We start from the raw sequence: 20,495 nt of genomic DNA, 5'->3' as shown, positions 1-20,495 counted from the left end.
TTTTTGGCTAATCTTGCTAATGGTATATGCATTTAATTATCTTTTCAAAGAACCAGCTTTTTGTTTCATTTATCTTTTGCGTTTTTTGTTTGTTTGTTTGTTTCATTTCATTTGGTTTTGCTCTGATTTTGGTTATTTCCTTTCTTCTGTTAGGTTTGGGTTTGGTTTGTTCTTGTTTCTCTAGTTCCTTGAGGTGTGACCTTAGATTATCTGTCTATGCTCTTCCAGACTTTTTGATGTAGCATTTAGGATTATGAACTTTCCTCTTGGCACCGCTTTTGCTGTTATCTCAGAGGTTTTAATAGATTGTGTTACTATTGTCATTCAGTTAGAAGAATTTTTTAATTTCCTTCTTGATTTCATTTTTGATCCAGTGATCACTCAGCAGCAGGTTACTTAATTTCCATGTATTTGAGTGGTTTTGAAGGTTCCTTTTGGAGTTGATTTCTAGTTTTATTCCACTGTGGTCTGAGAGAGTGCTTGATACTTCGATTTTCTTAAATTTATTGAGGCTTGTTTTGTGGCCTATCATATGATCTGTCTTGGAGAAAGTCCCATGCACTGATGAATAGAATGAATATTCTGCTGTTGTTGGGTAGAATATTCTGTAAATATCTGTTAAGTCCATTTTTCTCAGGGTATAGTTTAAATTCAGTGTTTCCTTGTTGACTTTTTGTCTTGATGACCTGTCTAGTGCTGTCAGTGGAGTACTGAAGTTCCCCACTATTATTGTGTTACTTTCTATCTCATTTCTTAGGCCTACTAGCAATATTTTATAATCTAGGAGCTCATGTTAGGTGCATATATATTTAGAATTGTGATATTTTCTTCTTGGACAAGACCTTTTATCACTACATAATGTCCCTCATCATCTTTTTAAACTGCTGTTGCTTTCAAATTTGTTTTGGCCAGGTGCAATGGCTCATGCCTGTAATCCCAACACTTTGGGAGGCTGACGTGGGTGAATCACCTGAGGTCAGGAGTTCAAGACCAGCCTGGCCAACATGGGGAAACCCTGTCTCTACTAAAAATACAAAAATTAGCTGGGCGTGGTGGCAGATGCCTGTAATCCCAGCTACTGGGGAGGCTGAGGCAGGAGAATCACTTGAACTTGGGAGGCGGAGGTTGTGGTGAGCTGAGTTCACACCATTGAACTCCAGCCTGGGCGACAGGAGTGAAACTCTGTCTCAAAAAATAATAATAAACAAAAAAATAAAGTTTGTTTTATCTGATATAAGAATAGGTACTCCACCACTGGGCACAGTGGCTCACGCCTGTAATCCCAGCACTTTGAGAGGCCGAAGCAGGTGAATCATCTGAGGTCAGGAGTTCAAGAGCCAACCTGGCCAACATGGTGAAACCCTGTCTCTACTAAAAATACAAAATTTAGTCGGGTGTGGTGGCAGGTGCCTTAATCCCAGCTACTCAGGAGGCTAAGGCAGGATAATGGCTTGAACACAGGAGGCGGAGGTTGCAGTGAGCCAAGATCATGCCACTGCACTCCAGCCTGGGCAACAGAGTGAGACTCCATCTCAAAAAAAAAAAAAAAAGTACAAGTACTCCTGCTTGCTTTTGGTGTCCATTTGCATGGAATGTCTTTTTCAATGGGTTTATTCAATTTTAGCTAACTCCTATATCCACTATGGGCATTGATGAAAATATTGACTGAATTTTTAATAAAGATCTAGAGTCATTAAGAAAAAGTTACCTTCTTGCATGAACTTATATTTTGGCATCTATCAAATGGCATTGTAATTAATACAACTCTGACCTCTATTACTGCATAACAAACTACCCAAAGCATAGTGATTTAATGCAACTTACTAGTTCTCATAATTCTGGTGGCTGTCAATCTGAGTGATTCTTCTGTTGTACCCATCTGGAATCACTCCTGTGGCTGTAGTCATCTGACAGCTCAACCAAAACTGGAGAGTCCAAGATGGCCTCAGTCACATGCCTGGGATGCTGGCCTTGGAAGGGCACCTTGGTTTTCCTTATGGAGCCTTCAATCCTCCAGTAAGATAGACTGCTGAAGATAGTTCACAACATGATATTTTCATGGTCTCACTGGAGTAGGTTCACAACATGATGGTTTCAATGGAGAAACCCCAGTACATGGGCACTTGTGAAGTCTGTTGGTCTCATGCTTGCTAATGCTCCATTTCCTAAAGCAACTCAGTGACCGAATCCAGAAGCAGAGAGAAAAAGGTCCACATAAAGGCACATGTAATAGGAGGATGATTATAAGAATCTACCACATCCACTATAAATTTAAGAACTCAGAATACAAGTAGCATCCTGATTATTTAGCATTTGCCTGCCACCCATAGTGCATAATTCATGCCTAAGCAGTAGTACTCCCTAGGGAGAATTTTTAAATTTTTGGAAAACATTTTGGGTGTTCTAGTGAAATACAGCCCCATCATGCATATCTGAAGTGTATATTGTCTTATTATAAATTACCTAGTGTGTATTTCTCCTTTAGTATTATAGTCTGAACATTATAGTTTCTTTTTTAATTTTGTGCATAGTAAGTTATATAATCCACAGATTTTATTTCAGGGGAGTAAAGTTATATTACAAAATATTTGTTACAATAAGGCAGTGGTTTGGGTCTGATATTTTGAAATTAATGAGTTAAGTTTGAGTGTTTAAGTACTAGCCTTCAGTTATTTTTGAATCGTGATAGCCGGATAAAGTGTCACTAAATTATTTTTTTAACTTGGAATGTGGGACAGGAAGGATGGGAGTTTCATGCTTCAGGAAGCAGTGAAAAATCACAAAACCTCTGTACTGCCAGACTCAACACTTCTCCAGATCCCCCAAGCTATCTCTATCACCCTTCTTTCACGGCAAATTTGCATATGCATTATTGTTAGAATTTTGAACTTATTTTACAACCATACACACAGAATTCTTTTCTAGCTTGCTGACTAACTGAACAGATGGTGCAGTTCCCGAGACCAGCAGCTGGAGGGGACCCAGGCTGCGCTCGGCACACAGTAGGAGCACCATAAACGTTGATTGACTGAGTTCATTGAGGCGGTTGACGCCAAGCCATCCACTCTCTTATCTTTCTCCAGGCCCACACCCCTGGCCCGAAAGGCGGTAGCTGGGAACAGATGGCGAGTCCCGGTTGCCAGGTGTACTGCACTCCAGGCGCGGTCTGGGGCATCAGGTTCTACGGTCCCTACCCCACCCCACCCCTCCCATCCCTAGGAGTTCCCCCAACGCTGTCTGCGCCAAGTGTGATGTCTGACTATGGCGGTAGCATGAGAGGGGAAGGGCTGGGAGAAAGGAGATCGGTTGCCTGGCAAGGGGGCCCGCGCGTCCTATACTCGCTGCCCGCCACGCACTCGTCCTTCTCCTCCTGACCCGCGTCACTTGGCAGCCAACGCGGTCTCCGTGCCTTCCCACTTCCCCTCTCTGCAATCAAGCGCCTTTCTTCCTCCTCCTCCCCCTCTTTCTGTTATCTGACATTTTGCTCTGCTTCCCTCTGCCCACTCCCCAGCGGGTTTCCCTCCCTGGCAGACGCGCGCGACCCAGCCCGCCCTCGCACAACCTCCAATAGCAGGTCAACTGGCTTGTAACGCTGGCTTAGGGTTGCTCTTGTTGAAGTGTTTTTCCAAAAGCGAAATCACCCGCTTTCCCCTACGGGGCTAAAACTGTAATTGCTACAACGGGTAGTTGGTTTGGGGGTGGGAAGCCCGTGGGGCGTGCCCCACCTAGACAGCCTGCTGGGGCCACTGGGGTGGTTTTGCCGCCCCCACCCCCCACCCCCGCCACCCCGGGTAGAGTAGGCAGCTCCACCCGGACGCTTGCGCCAGGGCCTGACTGTCGCAGCTGCCAGGGGAAAGGCAGAGACCAGCTGATCCAAGGAGGACAAAGCGAGCCGAGACCTTCCGCAGAGCCTGGCTTCCTCGTTACTGCGCCCAGGGCGCAGCCTCTCCCTGTTAACTACCTGCCATATGTTCCCTTCTCTCAGACCCGAAACCGCCTCCCACAGGTGCTGGGGACCGAATCTGGAGCGTCGGGCGCGCCCCTTGACAAGGGCGCCTGGCACCCTGGGGCGCCTCCATGGCCCTCGCAGACTCAGAGAGCCCCCGCCGTCCAGTCTTTCCTGCACGACCGAGGGATTGAGGGAAGGCGCCAAGGCACGCCTGCCCCTCCGTGATCCGCGGAGTAGGGACGCTTGAAGACTGGGGTGCAACCAATTGTCTACTTCCCTCAGCTCTCAGCCCTTTTCCTCCCCCTGCGCGCCGTGCACGCACAGCCTGCTCTGCTCTCCTGAAAGAGACCAGGCAGCCGCGCTCTTAATTGGGCCTCAGCCTGCGGGGTCCAGGGAGGGGATGAAGTGGATGGTTGCCCAAACGGTGTACGAAGGTCGTGTGCCTGCCGAAGAGTGAGTCCCACACGCACAGCGCGCACCGTACCATCCAAGCAAGGCTCACAGAGAGCATTTGGTCGTCCAGAGCAAAGGATGCTGGGCACTCGAGAGAGCAGGGGCCAAGTGGCTGTCAGTTCTGGTCACTGATGGAACTGGATAGCATCTCCAAGGGCCAGGGGATGGTGGTAGGAGGACGGAGGAGCCAAGCGCCCAGGAAACGACCCCCACCCCCTCGACTATCCACGACCGGTTGCAAATTCAAAGGACTGGGAGCCCGCGAGGGTGCGGGAGGTGTCCTCGCTTAGGTTGCGTGTGCGCGCGCGTTTGTGTGTGTGTGTGCGCGCGCGCGCGTCTTCAGCTCCTTCCCCGGTCGTAAAACCTAAACGGAAGACGGGTGTTAAAATGCTGCTGACAGGATCGCCTGAAACATGTTTACAGTAGGAAGGACTTTCCTCCAGAAAGCACAGTCTGAGTCGATTCCAATCTATGTCCTCCCTCTAACTGTAAGCGAAAGGAGAGGCTCGGCCGCTGCGGCGGAGCGAGGCTGAGCACCATTAATCCTCGGCGAGCTTAAGCCAGGGAGAGCGCCGTGCCTGCGAGACGGAGTCGCTGCTCTCCGAAAGGCGTTCTGCCTGAAGGAAACCTCTTTTTTCTTTTCTTTTTTTTTTTTTTTTGAGTAGGGGGTGGCCTTTGCACTGGCGTCCTTAAGTAAGGCACGCCGTTTCTCTGCAGCCGCTCTCCAAAGCCGGAGAAACTGCATTCACTTTAGCAAGAAGACAGGGAAACGGAAATTGATAATCCCCTCGAGTTGGGTTACCTGATCCAGACAGGAGGCTGGTCTAGGCTTCCCCGGTCACCAGGAGCTCCTGATAAGTGAGCAGGAGGCAGCGGGTGGTTGCCCTCAACTTTGATTTATGAACAAAAAGATCACAATTCATCGACATACCCTATTACTCGTTGAGCATTTAAGCCTCTAACTAAAGAAGGTACAGTGGTAGGGAGTGGTAGGGGTTCGGGAGAGGAGGAAGGGGGAGAAGAAAGAAAACTGACTATCCCCACGATTTCCCACCTCGCCTCGCGGGCGCAGGGAGGCTCAGCGATGCCACCTGGCGGCTGCTTCTCCCCAGATGAGGAGCCGGCTGGCTGCAGACAGGCTCTTCCCGGGTGCCATGCTTCTGCCTCTGGAAGTGAAGCAGAAGCCTGTGTTCATGCTTGCAATCTACGTGGCTCTGCAAACATTCGTCTTCTGCTTGTTTTAATGAGAAAATGGAGAGGAAAGGAATAATGAGTTGGCATTGGCATGAACAGCTTAAGCTGTGTGCTCGTCACTGGTTATGAGAGGAAAATAGTAAAATTGTTAGAAATGCAGGTTTCTTAACTCTTAGCTTATTCTAGCGGTAAAAATAAATCCTAGGTTTCATTTACCCCAGAATCCTATTTTGATATTTTGCAAATATGAGTTATTTCCATATATTATTTTTCAATGCACGCACCACCACCCCCTCACCCCCATTCCGTGCTGAGCCCAGTTACAATGCAATGTCATCAACCCAAAAGGATGAAGTGCAAGTTATGCTTGTGTATTTGACTGAGAAGTAAATCAGTCTCATATGGAGGCTTCTTTTCCATAAAGTGTGGAACCAAAAATACTGGCACCTTTCAGTTGACAAAGGCCAATGCATCAGATTTCCCAGGGCTTCTTCCTTGTCAGGTAAAGTAACAACTATACAGTTTTTCCTCCTCTTTATTTTATTTGAACTGAATACTTGTCAGGTCTGACTAGCTCCTACAGTCATAGTTTCTGTAACCAAGGCAAGGCAAAATCTTGCAAATCAGTGCAAATCCAGATTTGTTAAACTAATTTCCATTCAGGTCCCTCCCTCCATGCCAAAGGAATATATTAAGCAGTGGAATAGAATCTTATGTCATCTATGCCTCATAATTGTATGGATGTGAGATTTTCTGTTGTGTAGATGTGTGAGAGCAGAAGAAATGCATTAGCAGATATTACACTTACATCTCAAATGGAATTCCATCATTTAAGGGAATAAAATACCTAATTCAAAATTTGAAATGTCTAACATCATTGCTAATAAAGACAGTCTATTATTCTAAACCAGGACTTTTTTTTTCTGCAAAATAATCTTGGCTTTCTCTTCATAGAGCTAAAAGAGTAGCATTAAGAATTACTTCATGTACTGCAAAGCCAGCAGAGGGAACACTGAGTACTGATTTAGTAGGGGCCACCAAATATCTGGTATTTTGGGAACAAAATGTCAGTAATGGAGAACTGATTACAGAGCATATGAAGTTAGGGAATTAGAAGGGAGAAATCTTTTCTCATTATTTGGTACTGAGAGGTCCAATACATTCCAGTGTGCACACACTTACTTGGTCATAAAGGTGACTTTAATAAAAGGGCATTTGTCATATGTTTTCTTACATTGTAAGAGAACTAACTCACTAGAACAGATCTATTTCAGAAGTCTAAGCACTTCTGTAATATATAAATATATATACAGTAATCATCTTATAAAGTCAATGGAAGTTACTGATACCATATTTCATCAAGTCTGAGACAAAATTTTTCTTTTCATTTCAACGCTTCTGAAATAAGGAGACATCCTACATCTAGGGGGATATCACAGTTTCATTGGCAGTTCTTCTTCCTTGGTGGAATGTAATGGTGTGTCTTAAAATTTGTTGGATTTGTTGAAATACATGTAACAAAAGAATGAGGCCAGTGGCTATGTTTTAGTACACCCTTTAAAAAATCCGTGTGTTTTAAGCAGAAATATATGACTGCTTTAATTTCCACTCTTCCCCATCATATTCGATGATGGAAGCATAAATGACTTAGAAATAGAATCAATAATACTGATACTCAACTTGACTGAATTATCAAACTAGCTACACCCTCAAGTCATTAGTTAGTACAAATCCAAAAATAAATATATTCTTGTTTATCCTAGTGAAAACATTGATCTTATAGATAATAGCCCTCTTAAAATAATTTTTTTTTTGTCAGATTGGTTACATTTAAGGATGTGTTTCTATGCACACCAGATAAAATGAAGTTTATAACACAGCAACACTGTTACGCAGAAAAGGTGCCTGTGTGTTTTTGGTTTGGGTTTTTCTTTTTTTAAGGATTTGTTTCTCATTTAAAAAAAAAAAAAAGTATATAATACAAGTAGCTAATGGTCAAAAATTATTTGCTTTTACCCACAAAAACAGTTTTGCTTGTGGTTGATCCTTACAGAGCCAGTCAGATGGCTACATAGGGTGTTCTTTCCAGTAAAATTCTAAGTCTGACAACCTGGGCCTATTGCCAGCCTACATACTTTATAAGTTTGACAAGATAAATAGAAATTTACTACCCAGCACTAGTTTACTCTGAATCAAAAGCTGACTTAATTATTTTGGATTGATCTTACCTAACCACTTATGGTTGGCCTGAAGAATATTAGTTTCCTATTATAGTGTTAAGGAAAGCTGATTTTTACTACAATTCTAATTTTCAGACGTTGGAAAACAAGTAATTTCTGTGGCCAACATTTATTTTGAATACCTTGGCATCCTTTCTTTGCCACATTCTTCTTAGTATTCTTCATGGAGTTCCTTTCTTTTAAAATCAATGGAATGGCAGGGTTGCCACTATTGTCCTTGTATGGTTCACATCAATGATCTGTTGTTGTTATTATTATTATTATTTATTATTTGAGACAGAGTCACACTCTATCACCCACTGGAGTGCAGTGGCTCAATCTTAGCTCACTGCAACCTCCTGGGTTCAAGCAATTCTCCCACCTCAGCCTCTCAAGCAACTGGAATTACAGGCACAAGCATCCCGGCCCAGCTAATTTTTTTATTTTTTTATTTTTAGTAGAGACAGGGTTTCACCACGTTGACCAGGCTGGTCTCAAACTCCTGACTTCAAGTGATCCACCCACCTTAGCCTCCCAAAGTGCTGGAATTACAGGCGTGAGCCACCGCGCCTGGCCTGTTATTACTTTTTTACATCAGTGGTTATTCTGTGTTAGTCTCTTGAACAACATGCAGCTTTTACTAGGAGCATGTCTGGTATTTGAATTAGAAAGGAAGGTATTAGTATTCATTGAGGGCTTACAATAGAGCAGGTGCTTCATAGTCACAAATTCTTTGACCCCTCACAACAACCCTCTATGAAGTAGCTCCTCCATATAATAGATGAGGAAAACTGAGACTTCGCCACATCCCCATAGTTACAAACCAGTAAGAAGGATTAGCAGCCAGGTGTACTATGAATCCGGAGGCCCTACTCTCTTCTGCTACCACTTATCACCTCCTTCTACAGTTTCTCTTTGCCTTGGTTTTTCAGTTCCCTTCGATTCAAGTAACAAATAACAAGAGGAAATATATAAGAAGGAAAGGAGGGAGATGGCTTTGGGAGGAGGAGAGGGAAGAGAGTGAAGCAATCTTTAATTCTGAAAACAGGGAAAACAAATATTTAGAAAGTAAAACCGATTTCCATCCTTTACATACGATTATACATCCTATACAAAACTCTGGAAATTTGCCCATTGAGGTAATTATGGAGCACTACCTAATGTGTTTCACGGAAAGCTCCTCTGTTTGGGCTATGCAGGATTTACAGGGAGTTTAAATCATTAAATAACCATAGTTGACCCCTATTTGGTTAAGAGAGTAAGCAATTATTGCAAAGAGGTCTTCCCTGCCTTCCACAAACAGCACAAAAATGGTTCTGAAGGGATTTACACAATACATCAACATCTGTGCTGTACCTAGAGTTGTTAAAATAATTGTGATGACAGGTGTCTAGGTACCACTTTCTTAATGGTTTTCAATATCCATTGATTTATTGTTGTGGCTTTCTCTTCCCCTTTACAGCTTTGGCTTTAAGAAAGAGCTGGGGAACAGATTTTGCACGAGAGGCTGATTCTTTATTCCAATGCTGAAAAGAAGTAATAAAAATAATCACTTGGCTTTTAAGCAGAAAGCTTCCATTTACAGTATTTCACCCTTACCCCGCCCCCTTCCAAGCCCCTTGTTATCTAACATAATGGTTAGAATACATTTCCGTCTCTCCCTTTAATAATTTCATGCATTAACATCCTCTTCACACACTGTACACACACGCACGCCCGCACACACACGCGCGCGCATACACACACACAGCAAAAGGAAAAAAGAGGCAGCAGAAATCTCAGCTGTACTTCTAGCCCTTTTAAAAAGTTTGCTCTGTAAATTGGAATGAGGTCAGATTTGGAGCTTCTCATTGCACGCGGAGATTATTATTGCATCGGGTTCCAAGCCAATGGGAAGCCCGGGGGAGGGGTTTGGCATGAGGAAGCGTTGGTTACAGCAGCTGATTGGCTGCAGCCAAGACTGTGAAAGGATAAAGAGGCGCGAGGCGGAATTGGGGTCTGCTCTAAGCTGCAGCAGGAGAAACTGTGTGTGAGGGGAAGAGGCCTGTTTAGCTGTCGGGTCTCTAGTTCTTGCACGCTCTTTAAGAGTCTGCACTGGAGGAATTCTTGCCATTACCAGCTCCCTTCTTGCAGAAGGGAGGGAGAAACATACATTTATTCATGCCAGTCTGTTGCATGCAGGCTTTTTGGCTTCCTACCTTGCAACAAAATAATTGCACAAACTCCTTAGTGCCGATTCCGCCCACAGACAGTCCTGGAGCCAGAGTCTTTTTTGCTTTGCATTGTAGGAGAGGGACTAAGTGCTAGAGACTATGTCGCTTTCCTGAGCTACCGAGAGCGCTCGTGAACTGGAATCAACTGCTTCAGGGAAAAAGAAAAAAAAAAAAAAAAAAAAGACTTGCCTGGGAGGCCGCGAGAAACTTGTATTGGAAGCTTCAGCAACCAGCATTCGAGAAACTCCTCTCTACTTTAGCACGGTCTCCAGACTCAGCCGAGAGACAGCAAACTGCAGCGCGGTGAGAGAGCGAGAGAGAGGGAGAGACTCTCCAGACTGGGAACTATAACTCCTCTGCGAGAGGCGGAGAACTCCTTCCCCGCATCTTTTGGGGACTTTTCTCTCTTCGCCCACCTCCGCCCCTGCGAGGAGTTGAGGGGCCAGTTCGGCCGCCGCGCGCGTCTTCCCGTTCGGCGTGTGCTCGGCCCGGGAAGCCGGGAGGGCCCGGCGATCGCGCCGCGGCCGCCGCGAGGGTGTGAGCGCGCGTGGGCGCCCGCCAAGCCGGGGCCATGGTGCAGCAAACCAACAATGCCGAGAACACGGAAGCGTTACTGGCTGGCGAGAGCTCGGACTCCGGCGCCGGCCTCGAGCTGGGCATCGCCTCCTCCCCCACGCCCGGCTCCACCGCCTCCACGGGCGGTAAGGCCGACGACCCGAGCTGGTGCAAGACCCCGAGTGGGCACATCAAGCGGCCCATGAACGCCTTCATGGTGTGGTCGCAGATCGAGCGGCGCAAGATCATGGAGCAGTCGCCCGACATGCACAACGCCGAGATCTCCAAGCGGCTGGGCAAACGCTGGAAGCTGCTCAAAGACAGCGACAAGATCCCTTTCATTCGAGAGGCGGAGCGGCTGCGCCTCAAGCACATGGCTGACTACCCCGACTACAAGTACCGGCCCAGGAAGAAGGTGAAATCCGGCAACGCTAACTCCAGCTCCTCGGCCGCCGCCTCCTCCAAGCCAGGGGAGAAGGGAGACAAGGTCGGTGGCAGCGGCGGGGGCGGCCATGGGGGCGGCGGCGGCGGCGGGAGCAGCAACGCGGGGGGAGGAGGCGGCGGTGCGAGTGGCGGCGGCGCCAACTCCAAACCGGCGCAGAAAAAGAGCTGCGGCTCCAAAGTGGCGGGCGGCGCGGGCGGCGGGGTCAGCAAACCGCACGCCAAGCTCATCCTGGCAGGCGGCGGCGGCGGCGGGAAAGCAGCGGCTGCCGCCGCCGCCTCCTCCTTCGCCGCCGAACAGGCGGGGGCCGCCGCCCTGCTGCCCCTGGGCGCCGCCGCCGACCACCACTCGCTGTACAAGGCGCGGACTCCCAGCGCCTCGGCCTCCGCCTCCTCGGCGGCCTCTGCTTCCGCAGCGCTTGCAGCCCCGGGCAAGCACCTGGCGGAGAAGAAGGTGAAGCGCGTCTACCTGTTCGGCGGCCTGGGCACGTCGTCGTCGCCCGTGGGCGGCGTGGGCGCGGGAGCCGACCCCAGCGACCCCCTGGGCTTGTACGAGGAGGAGGGCGCGGGCTGCTCGCCCGACGCGCCGAGCCTGAGCGGCCGCAGCAGCGCCGCCTCGTCCCCCGCCGCCGGCCGCTCGCCCGCCGACCACCGCGGCTACGCCAGCCTGCGCGCCGCCTCGCCCGCCCCGTCCAGCGCGCCCTCGCACGCGTCCTCCTCGGCCTCGTCCCACTCCTCCTCTTCCTCCTCCTCGGGCTCCTCGTCTTCCGACGACGAGTTCGAAGACGACCTGCTCGACCTGAACCCCAGCTCAAACTTTGAGAGCATGTCCCTGGGCAGCTTCAGCTCGTCGTCGGCGCTCGACCGGGACCTGGATTTTAACTTCGAGCCCGGCTCCGGCTCGCACTTCGAGTTCCCGGACTACTGCACGCCCGAGGTGAGCGAGATGATCTCGGGAGACTGGCTCGAGTCCAGCATCTCCAACCTGGTTTTCACCTACTGAAGGGCGCGCAGGCAGTGGGGAGCGCCGGGGGTAGGAGAGGAGAAAAAATAAAAATAAAAAATGAAACGAAAAGGACAGACGAAGAGTTGAAAGAGAAAAGGGAAAAAAGAAAAAAAAATGAGCAGGGCTGGCTTCGACCGCATTCCCGTCGTCGGAAAGCGCGGCGGCGTTTTGGACCCGCGCTCCCATCCCCCACCTTCCCGGGCCGGGGACCCACTATGCCCAGCCGGAGGGACGCGGAGGAGGCAGAGGGTAGACAGGGGCGACCTGTTATTGTTGTTATTGATGTTGTTGTTGATGGCAAAAAAAAAAAAGCGACTTCGAGTTTCCTCCCCTTTGCTTGAAGAGACCCCCCTCCCTTTCCAAAGAGCTTCCGGACTTGTCTGCACCCCCAGCAAGAAACCGAGTTAGTTTTCTAGAGACTGAAGGAATCTCCCCGTTCCTGCATCACCACCTTGGTTTTGTTTTATTTTACTTCTTGGTCAAGAAAGGAGGGGATAACCCAGCGCTCCCCTCCCCTCCCCCTTTTTTAAACGCCTGATGAAGACAGAAGGTTCCGGGGTGACGAATTTGGCCGATGGCAGATGTTTTGGGGGAGCGCCGGGACTGAGAGACTCCACGCAGGCGAATTCCCGTTTGGGGCTTTTTTTTTTTTCTCTCCCTTTTCCCCCTGCCCCGTCTGCAGCCAGAGGAGGAGATGTTGAGGGGAGGAGGCCAGCCAGAGTGACCGGCGCTAGGAAATGACCCGAGAACCCCGTTGGAAGCGCAGCAGCGGGAGCTAGGGGCGGGGGCGGAGAAGGACACGAACTGGAAGGGGGTTCACGGTCAAACTGAAATGGATTTGCGCGTTGGGGAGCAGGCGGCGGCGGCTGCTGGTCCTGCGCCTTCCTTCTACGTGAAATCAGTGAGGTGAGACTTCCCAGACCCCGGAGGCGTGGAGGAGAGGAGACTGTTTGATGTGGTACAGGGGCAGTCAGTGGAAAGCGAGTGGTTTCGGAAAAAAAAAAAAAAGAAAAAAAGAAAAAAAAAAGGTTTTTTTCTTCTCTTAATCGGAATCGTGATGGTGTTGGATTATTTCAATGGTGGGGTTAATATAGCATGTTATCCTGTCTATCTTTTAAAGATTTCTGTATAAGACTGTTGAGCAGTTTTTAAAATAGTGTAGGATAATATAAAAAGCAGATAGATGGCGCTATGTTTGATTCCTACAACGAAATTATCACCAGCTTTTTTTCATTCTTAACTCTCTAAAGGATTCAAACGCAACTCAAATCTGTGCTGGACTTTAAAAAAACAATTCAGGACCAAATTTTTTCTCAGTGTGTGTGTTTATTCCTTATAGGTGTAAATGAGAAGACGTGTTTTTTTCCTTCACCGATGCTCCATCCTCGTATTTCTTTTTCCTTGTAAATGTAATCAGATGCCATTTTATATGTGGACGTATTTATACTGGCCAAACATTTTTTTGCTTTTGTCCCTTTTTTTCTTTCCTTTCTTTTTACTTTATTTCTTTATTCCTTCCTTTTTTTTTCCTTGTTTTCTTTCTTTCTTTTTTTTTTTTTTTTTTTTTTTTTTTTGGTAGTTGTTGTTACCCACGCCATTTTACGTCTCCTTCACTGAAGGGCTAGAGTTTTAACTTTTAATTTTTTATATTTAAATGTAGACTTTTGACACTTTTAAAAAACAAAAAAAAGACAAGAGAGATGAAAACGTTTGATTATTTTCTCAGTGTATTTTTGTAAAAAATATATAAAGGGGGTGTTAATCGGTGTAAATCGCTGTTTGGATTTCCTGATTTTATAACAGGGCGGCTGGTTAATATCTCACACAGTTTAAAAAATCAGCCCCTAATTTCTCCATGTTTACACTTCAATCTGCAGGCTTCTTAAAGTGACAGTATCCCTTAACCTGCCACCAGTGTCCACCCTCCGATCCCTGTCTTGTAAAAAGGGGAGGAGAATTAGCCAAACACTGTAAGCTTTTAAGAAAAACAAAGTTTTAAAAGAAATACTGCTCTGTCCAGAGGCTTTAAAACTGGTGCATTTACAGCAAAAAGGGATTCTGTAGCTTTAACTCGTAAACCACATCTTTTTTGCACTTTTTTTATAAGCAAAAACGTGCCGTTTAAACCACTGGATCTATCTAAATGCCGATTTGAGTTCGCGACACTATGTACTGCGTTTTTCATTCTTGTATTTGACTATTTAATCCTTTCTACTTGTCGCTAAATATAATTGTTTTAGTCTTATGGCATGATGATAGCATATGTGTTCAGGTTTATAGCTGTTGTGTTTAAAAATTGAAAAAAGTGGAAAACATCTTTGTACATTTAAGTCTGTATTATAATAAGCAAAAAGATTGTGTGTATGTATGTTTAATATAACATGACAGGCACTAGGACGTCTGCCTTTTTAAGGCAGTTCCGTTAAGGGTTTTTGTTTTTAAACTTTTTTTTGCCATCCATCCTGTGCAATATGCCGTGTAGAATATTTGTCTTAAAATTCAAGGCCACAAAAACAATGTTTGGGGGAAAAAAAGAAAAAATCATGCCAGCTAATCATGTCAAGTTCACTGCCTGTCAGATTGTTGATATATACCTTCTGTACATAACTTTTTTTGAGAAGGAAATAAAATCAGCTGGAACTGAACCCTAAATCTTGACTTTTGTCGTTATTATGCCCAATGCCTGGGATGGGAAAAGCCCTACGGTATCTAGACACTACACAATCTGCCTTAGCTTTAAAAAAAATAAGTTATCAGAGGAGTCTTGTCAAATGCTACCTTATTGAGGAATATTAAATGTCTCTTGGCCAGATTTCTCCTGACCCTGAAATGATGGCATCAGCTGAATATGTGTCAACTCAACACATGCTTTCTAGGAATTTTCTGAGTTTACCATATTTAAAAATGCCTTTTGTCTTGGAATCTGAAAAAGAGGGGGAGGGGCAACGTGGACAGAATTCTTCACAGATGAAACTGGCTAGCTGATCTTTTTTTGAACTTGGTGCTCCTGGAGCTGCTTTCTCCTTGATATGCCCATGCTTACCTCTAGCAGTGGCTATAATTGGTTTCCAAGGGTTAAGGACAAATAAGCTGTTAAATTATCAGTAGATTATACAGGATTAGACTTTTACCCATTATGAAATGCTAAAGGTGTATGCAATTTTTTTTTTTCTCAAGCAGAAAGGTTGATGTGGTGCTACGATCTCCATTTTTTGCCATGCCCAACATGGTGTTAATGTAAGAGAACTGCATCAATAAAGATGACCTGGAGAAGCTGGCTCCATATGGGCTCAGAGGAAAGCCCCCTGTCTCTCAAAATAGCACTTTGGCTGCTGGAGATTTGTGCTTTTTCTAAGAATCAGGCAGGATTGTTTAGACTGCAAAGAGAAAAAGTTCTTGGATTTCTTAAGGCCTAATACTCTTGGGTTTGGAACATGCAACTTGCTAAGTGGCACTATTTCCTGTTTATTTTGAGAGTTAACAATTGCTATTAACTAACAAAAGCCATCTTTACTTCCAAATGTGTGTTAAAAATGTGTCTTTTACATGTCTTGAGTTTTTCAGCACTGGAGAGGAGGGGTTAATAAGCAGAAGTGTTTGGAAATAATCCCTTACTCATTTGGATTACTTGTAGATTAGGGAGTATTATGCTGGAAGGTACACCTGGAAAAAGAGAACTTTGAGGACTGGTCTAAAAGGAGGGGGTTTTGTGGTTGTCCAATGGAAAGCAATGATCCATCCCCAAAAACCAATATAACTTGTGTTTCCATTTAATTTATCTCTTAAAGATAGCTACTAGTTTTCAACATTTTTTTCATGTATGGTGCTCATATATTTAGTTTTAATTGCATTTGTGTTCTGCAATTGGAATTCCATTTTTTAAAATGACCTTAGAACAACATGGCATCTAAGTTTCTTCAAAGATCTTTGCAAAAGGAAAAACCCTTCTTTAGAAAAGTGCTTTTAATTTGTGTTCATTGCAGTGATAATATAATTGTTTAGCTTTTTTCAGATCCAAGATATCAATAGCATGACATAAATGCAACCTAAATGATGCGTTTTTAAAATGATGCATCTCTTTTAAAGTATATTTTTATTTCGGAGGATTCTCCTGTTAGAACTTATTTTTCCTTGACTCTCCATGTAAAAGCAGATGCTTTAAATATTTCCTTTAAGAATTTTGATAACATTGGCTTAAAAATAAAAGCTGAAATGTGTGTGTCCTTCCTGGCAGGTGGTAAAGTAAACGTAAGAAGCATTTTTGTACAATGTCTTTTCCTCTGAGTCTGTTTTCATTCATAAGGGAAACTTACGTATTAGGTGGTAGAAGGCATAATAAACATATGAAACCAAACAGTTTTGATTTAGTATGATTTTTTTACTTTCAGATAATTGGGATCAATAGAAAAGAGTAAGTTTCAGATTTTCTTTTAAGAATATCAAGCAATTGCTTCTGGCCCTGTGCTCCATCAGAAATGTGAATCCATGATACTTGCTTAAGCAAGTTTTGTTAATTCCTAGTTGAATCCCTTTAAGTGCCAAGAAAAAAAAAAAAAAGCATGTAAGCTCAGAGGGTGGGCCCAGCTCCTGGAAAGGCTTTTGGGGTTTGTTTTTACCCTGCTCTTGGGGTACTAGGGGAGCTAAGGGATTCTGAGGAAAGCAAGAAAGCAAAGGATTAAATGGACATCAACATTTACCAAGGGTTTCCTGTGTTTGTAGGGTACACATAAATTAGAAGACATGGTCTGGAGAATGCTATGGATCAGAATGCTTAATTATGAATTTAAAACAAATTTAGGGATCCCGAGGAAGTATTTGAAAAGATAGAAATGTTAAAAAAAAATTTTTTTTTTTTTAAGAATACAAACCCATCTATCCATTTGGATTTCTCAGAGTGTAAGGTTGGTATGCTTTATTTCTCTTTCTGGTGGTTTTTGTTTTGTGCCTCCTCCTGGCACCCCTCCTATTAAGGCCTACAAAATACCTCTCTAACCCATATTCACTAGGGTTTACCCCTAACCCTCTCTTTCTGGAGAGAGATATCTCCATACGCATTTTCACTATCATTTGAAAGCTAAAGTGGAGGGGTGGGAAGAAAGCATCGCCAGGCATCTGCGTGGTGTTTCAGGCTCTGCCAAGTGTCTATGGCCATTCCCCTTTGCCCAGGATAAAGCACAGAATTCACAGGCTGCTCTTCAAGGCCCCGCATAAAGGGTTTTAGCCCAACTTTCCAGTTCTTCCAATTGCAGTATAACCAAACTGCTCTTTCCTGATAGACTGGAATTCTTGAAGGACAGGAATTAGGCATTGAATACTTCTCGTATTCCCCAGTTTGCTTTCGCTCCTTCTTTTCACATAATAAATGCTAAATTCTTATTTGTTGACTTAACATTTACATGGTTTCCATGGGGCCCTAAGAACTTACAACATGCATTTGCATTTTATGCTGCCTGTGGTAAGTACCAGCGCTGGATTGCATGAAAACCTGAATTAGAATTCTGCCTCTGAAACCAACAAGCTGGAGGACCTGGGACAGATTTCTCAGCCTCTTTAAGTTTCCGTGTTTTAAATCGTCATACAGAAAGAGGGCTATCTAATGTAGACAGCTGTCCTGAGAACAGAGTGAAGCGGAACTTGTGTGATATGTCGTAATGCCTGGCCTACCCCATGGGCTCCTTGAATGCTAGAACCTGACCTTATGGGTGGTTCTAAAAAGCTAATGTATGTAAAGCCTAACACAGTGCCAGCAACATAGAAGATGCTTTAAATTCTAAAAATAGGGAGCAAAGCAGCGAGGCCGGGGTCCGAACTGGGGTTCTGTGCCCGCTGGGCTGCTGCTCCAGCTGGACTATCGCCATGGAACTCAGCGCCGAATACTTCATGGAGAAGCTGCAGCGGGACCTGACGGCGGAGCATGTGGCAGTGGAGGACACCACCACCCGCAGCCGTTGTGCCTGTAGCTTCCGAGTCCTGGCGGTGTCGGCCAAGTTCGAGCGCAAGTCCCTGCTTCAGAGACACCGGCTGGTGAACGCGTGCCTAGCAGAAGGGCTTCTGCACATCAATACCTTTGAACAGAAAACCCTGATCCCAGAGCAGTGGGCCCGTGAGCTGTAGAAATGAGGGACTGGGACTTGCACAGCCATTAAATTATAAATCTGGAAAAAAAATTCTAAAAATAAATCTCCTGAATCAATGTTTCTCAGTCCGCTACACGAATCCTCAGCATCAGAATTACCTGGAGATTCTTGTTAAGAGTAGCGATTATACGGATTGCCAGCCACAGTCAGACAGTGGGGATGGGGCCTTAATGAGCACCCCCCCCATAGATTCCCAATGCTCACTGAAGTTTGGAAATCAGTACCCTCACTGTATTTTAGCATATTCTCCCGATAAGTATGCAGGCAAGGGATTATGACGCCTTCATTGTTTCAGCATGGAGAAATTGAGTTGAGAATGGCCCAATGGCTGATCTGAGGTCACAAGGTCAGAAGTGCCAGTAAGGGTATTGGAACTCTATCTCCCGAGCCCTAGAATCAGCCTAGAACTTTCGCCTTCTCCATTTCTACCGAAGGCTTGGTCCCTTGGCAAAAATTGGCAGGCCCTGCACTTCCCTTAGCCCTCTGACTCCCTATCCATTTTCTCAAGGATGCCCTTCCACCGTTCTAGTTGAAAGTTTTAAGTTTGGGCCGGGGATGTGGCTCATGCCTGTAATCCTAGTCCCTTGGGAGGCCAAGGCGGGTGGATCACCTGAGGTCAGGAGTTTGAGACCAGCCTGACCAACATGGTGAGATCCCGTCTCCACTAAAAATACAAAAAAATTAGCTGAGTGTAGTGGCACATGCCTTTAATCCCTGCTACCTGGGAGGCTAAGGCAGGAGAATCGCTTGAACCTGGGAGATGAAGTTGCAGTGAGCCAAGATTGCACCATTGCACTCCAGCCAGGGCAACAAGAGCAAAAATCCATCTCAAAAAAAAAAAGTAAGTTTAAGTAATTAGCCAAGTTAATATGTATATATATTCCAGTTAAACAACTGTGTACTAAAAGATGAACCCAGGGACTGATGTTCGGAAGAAGTATCCAAGGCAGAGAACAGAAATGATATAAATACAGTGCCTGAAACTTCTGCTTTGTTGTTTAAAAGGCAGAGCTTCCAGCAAGTGAGAAAATTGGAAATTATTCAGAGCGCACTCAGCCTTTATAGAGAGGGATATCGTCTACCCATTATATCCTAATGAGATTGACCGTTGGCTACAGTTAACTTGAAGGGTTTTATGGTTTCCTGCATGTGTTGTTTTCCTTCTCTATGTTAAAAAGAAGAAAAAAAAAAACCTCTCACATCATTAAACGGTATTTCCCAGGGGGCTGTCTGAGTAGGCTGCTGCATTTTGGTTTGGGCCTTAGTTAACAATGGACTTCTATGTGTGTATGTTTGTGAATACAGGTGATAATAAATTTAGCCCATTTTATTTTCTTTTGACAGTTTCAATTCAGGGCAATTGGTTTATGGAGTACCGCCAAACAGGCCTAAGTCAAGTCATGGCAGGAAGTTTCTTGTAGGGCCTACCCTGCAGATTTTTTGTTTAAGGACCAAGTTCTAAGTCATTTGTGCACCAATATACACAGCTGCTTTGCATCATACCTAAGACATTCTAAGGGTATTCCATTTGAGTGTTTTTTTTTTAAGGGTAGGACATTAAGAAACAAATGAAATATCATTTACTTAGCCCACTTGCTTCTTTATTTTTCCAAATACATAATTCTTTGGATTAGTTTTTAAACACATAATAAATGTGCTGTTTCCTGACATAACATGCAGTTGAAAGGCAAGTGAAAACACTGTCTATTATCCTTAGTAGGTAGGCTCTCTCCAGTCAGTGAATGCCCAGCAGTGCAGGGCGATGGTTGGCTAATGCATGCGATGCATGTAACTGCTTTTACAAGAGCTAAGCAGAAGGGTCCTGTTGAACGATCAGTTAGCTCCCCTTGTATGTGTGGTTGTTACATTCTTTCCTACCAGCCCCTGCCCTAACTTCCTCAGATCAACACCTAAAGCCTGTGAAAATAGTCTCTTCTGGAACCCCTGACCTTCAGTCTCTGCCCCTGCTTTCTCCCTTCCCATTCCCACACTTTCTATGTGGGCCTTTTATCTCTCCTGTTTGCCAATTCCCCTTAGAGTTTGAATAATTTATCTGAAGTTCCTGGGAAGTTGTGGGGCTGTCTGTAGTCTCAAAATACACTGCACTTTGTTCCTTCTCTAGGCCGAGGTAGGTCCAAAAGCCTGTCTTTGAAAGAGGTGGTGCTTGGCCGGGCGCGGTGGCTCAAGCCTGTAATCCCAGCACTTTGGGAGGCCGAGACAGGCAGATCACGAGGTCAGGAGATCGAGACCATCCTGGCTAACACGGTGAAACCCCGTCTCTACTAAAAAATACAAAAAACTAGCCGGGCGAGGTGGCGGGCGCCTGTA

General features: G+C 45.3%; 1 protein-coding gene and 1 pseudogene across 1 annotated transcript; both read left to right on the top strand.

Annotated features, from left to right (window-relative positions):
• Nucleotides 1–9,815: 9,815 nt before the first annotated feature.
• SOX4 (SRY-box transcription factor 4) lies at nt 9,816–14,682 on the top strand. Its single transcript, XM_045390553.2, has one exon. It carries the CDS (start codon nt 10,600–10,602, stop codon nt 12,025–12,027), a length of 1,428 nt encoding a protein of 475 aa, XP_045246488.2. The 5' UTR covers nt 9,816–10,599; the 3' UTR covers nt 12,028–14,682.
• LOC102135811 (bolA-like protein 2 pseudogene) lies at nt 12,715–19,104 on the top strand (annotated as a pseudogene).
• The last annotated feature ends 1,391 nt before the right edge of the window (nt 19,105–20,495 follow it).

This window comes from Macaca fascicularis, chromosome 4 (assembly GCF_037993035.2).
Source record: "Macaca fascicularis isolate 582-1 chromosome 4, T2T-MFA8v1.1".
NCBI lineage: Eukaryota > Metazoa > Chordata > Mammalia > Primates > Cercopithecidae > Macaca > Macaca fascicularis.
The sequence above is the reverse complement of the archived record's forward strand: the minus strand, read 5'-3'. Positions and strand labels throughout refer to the sequence as shown.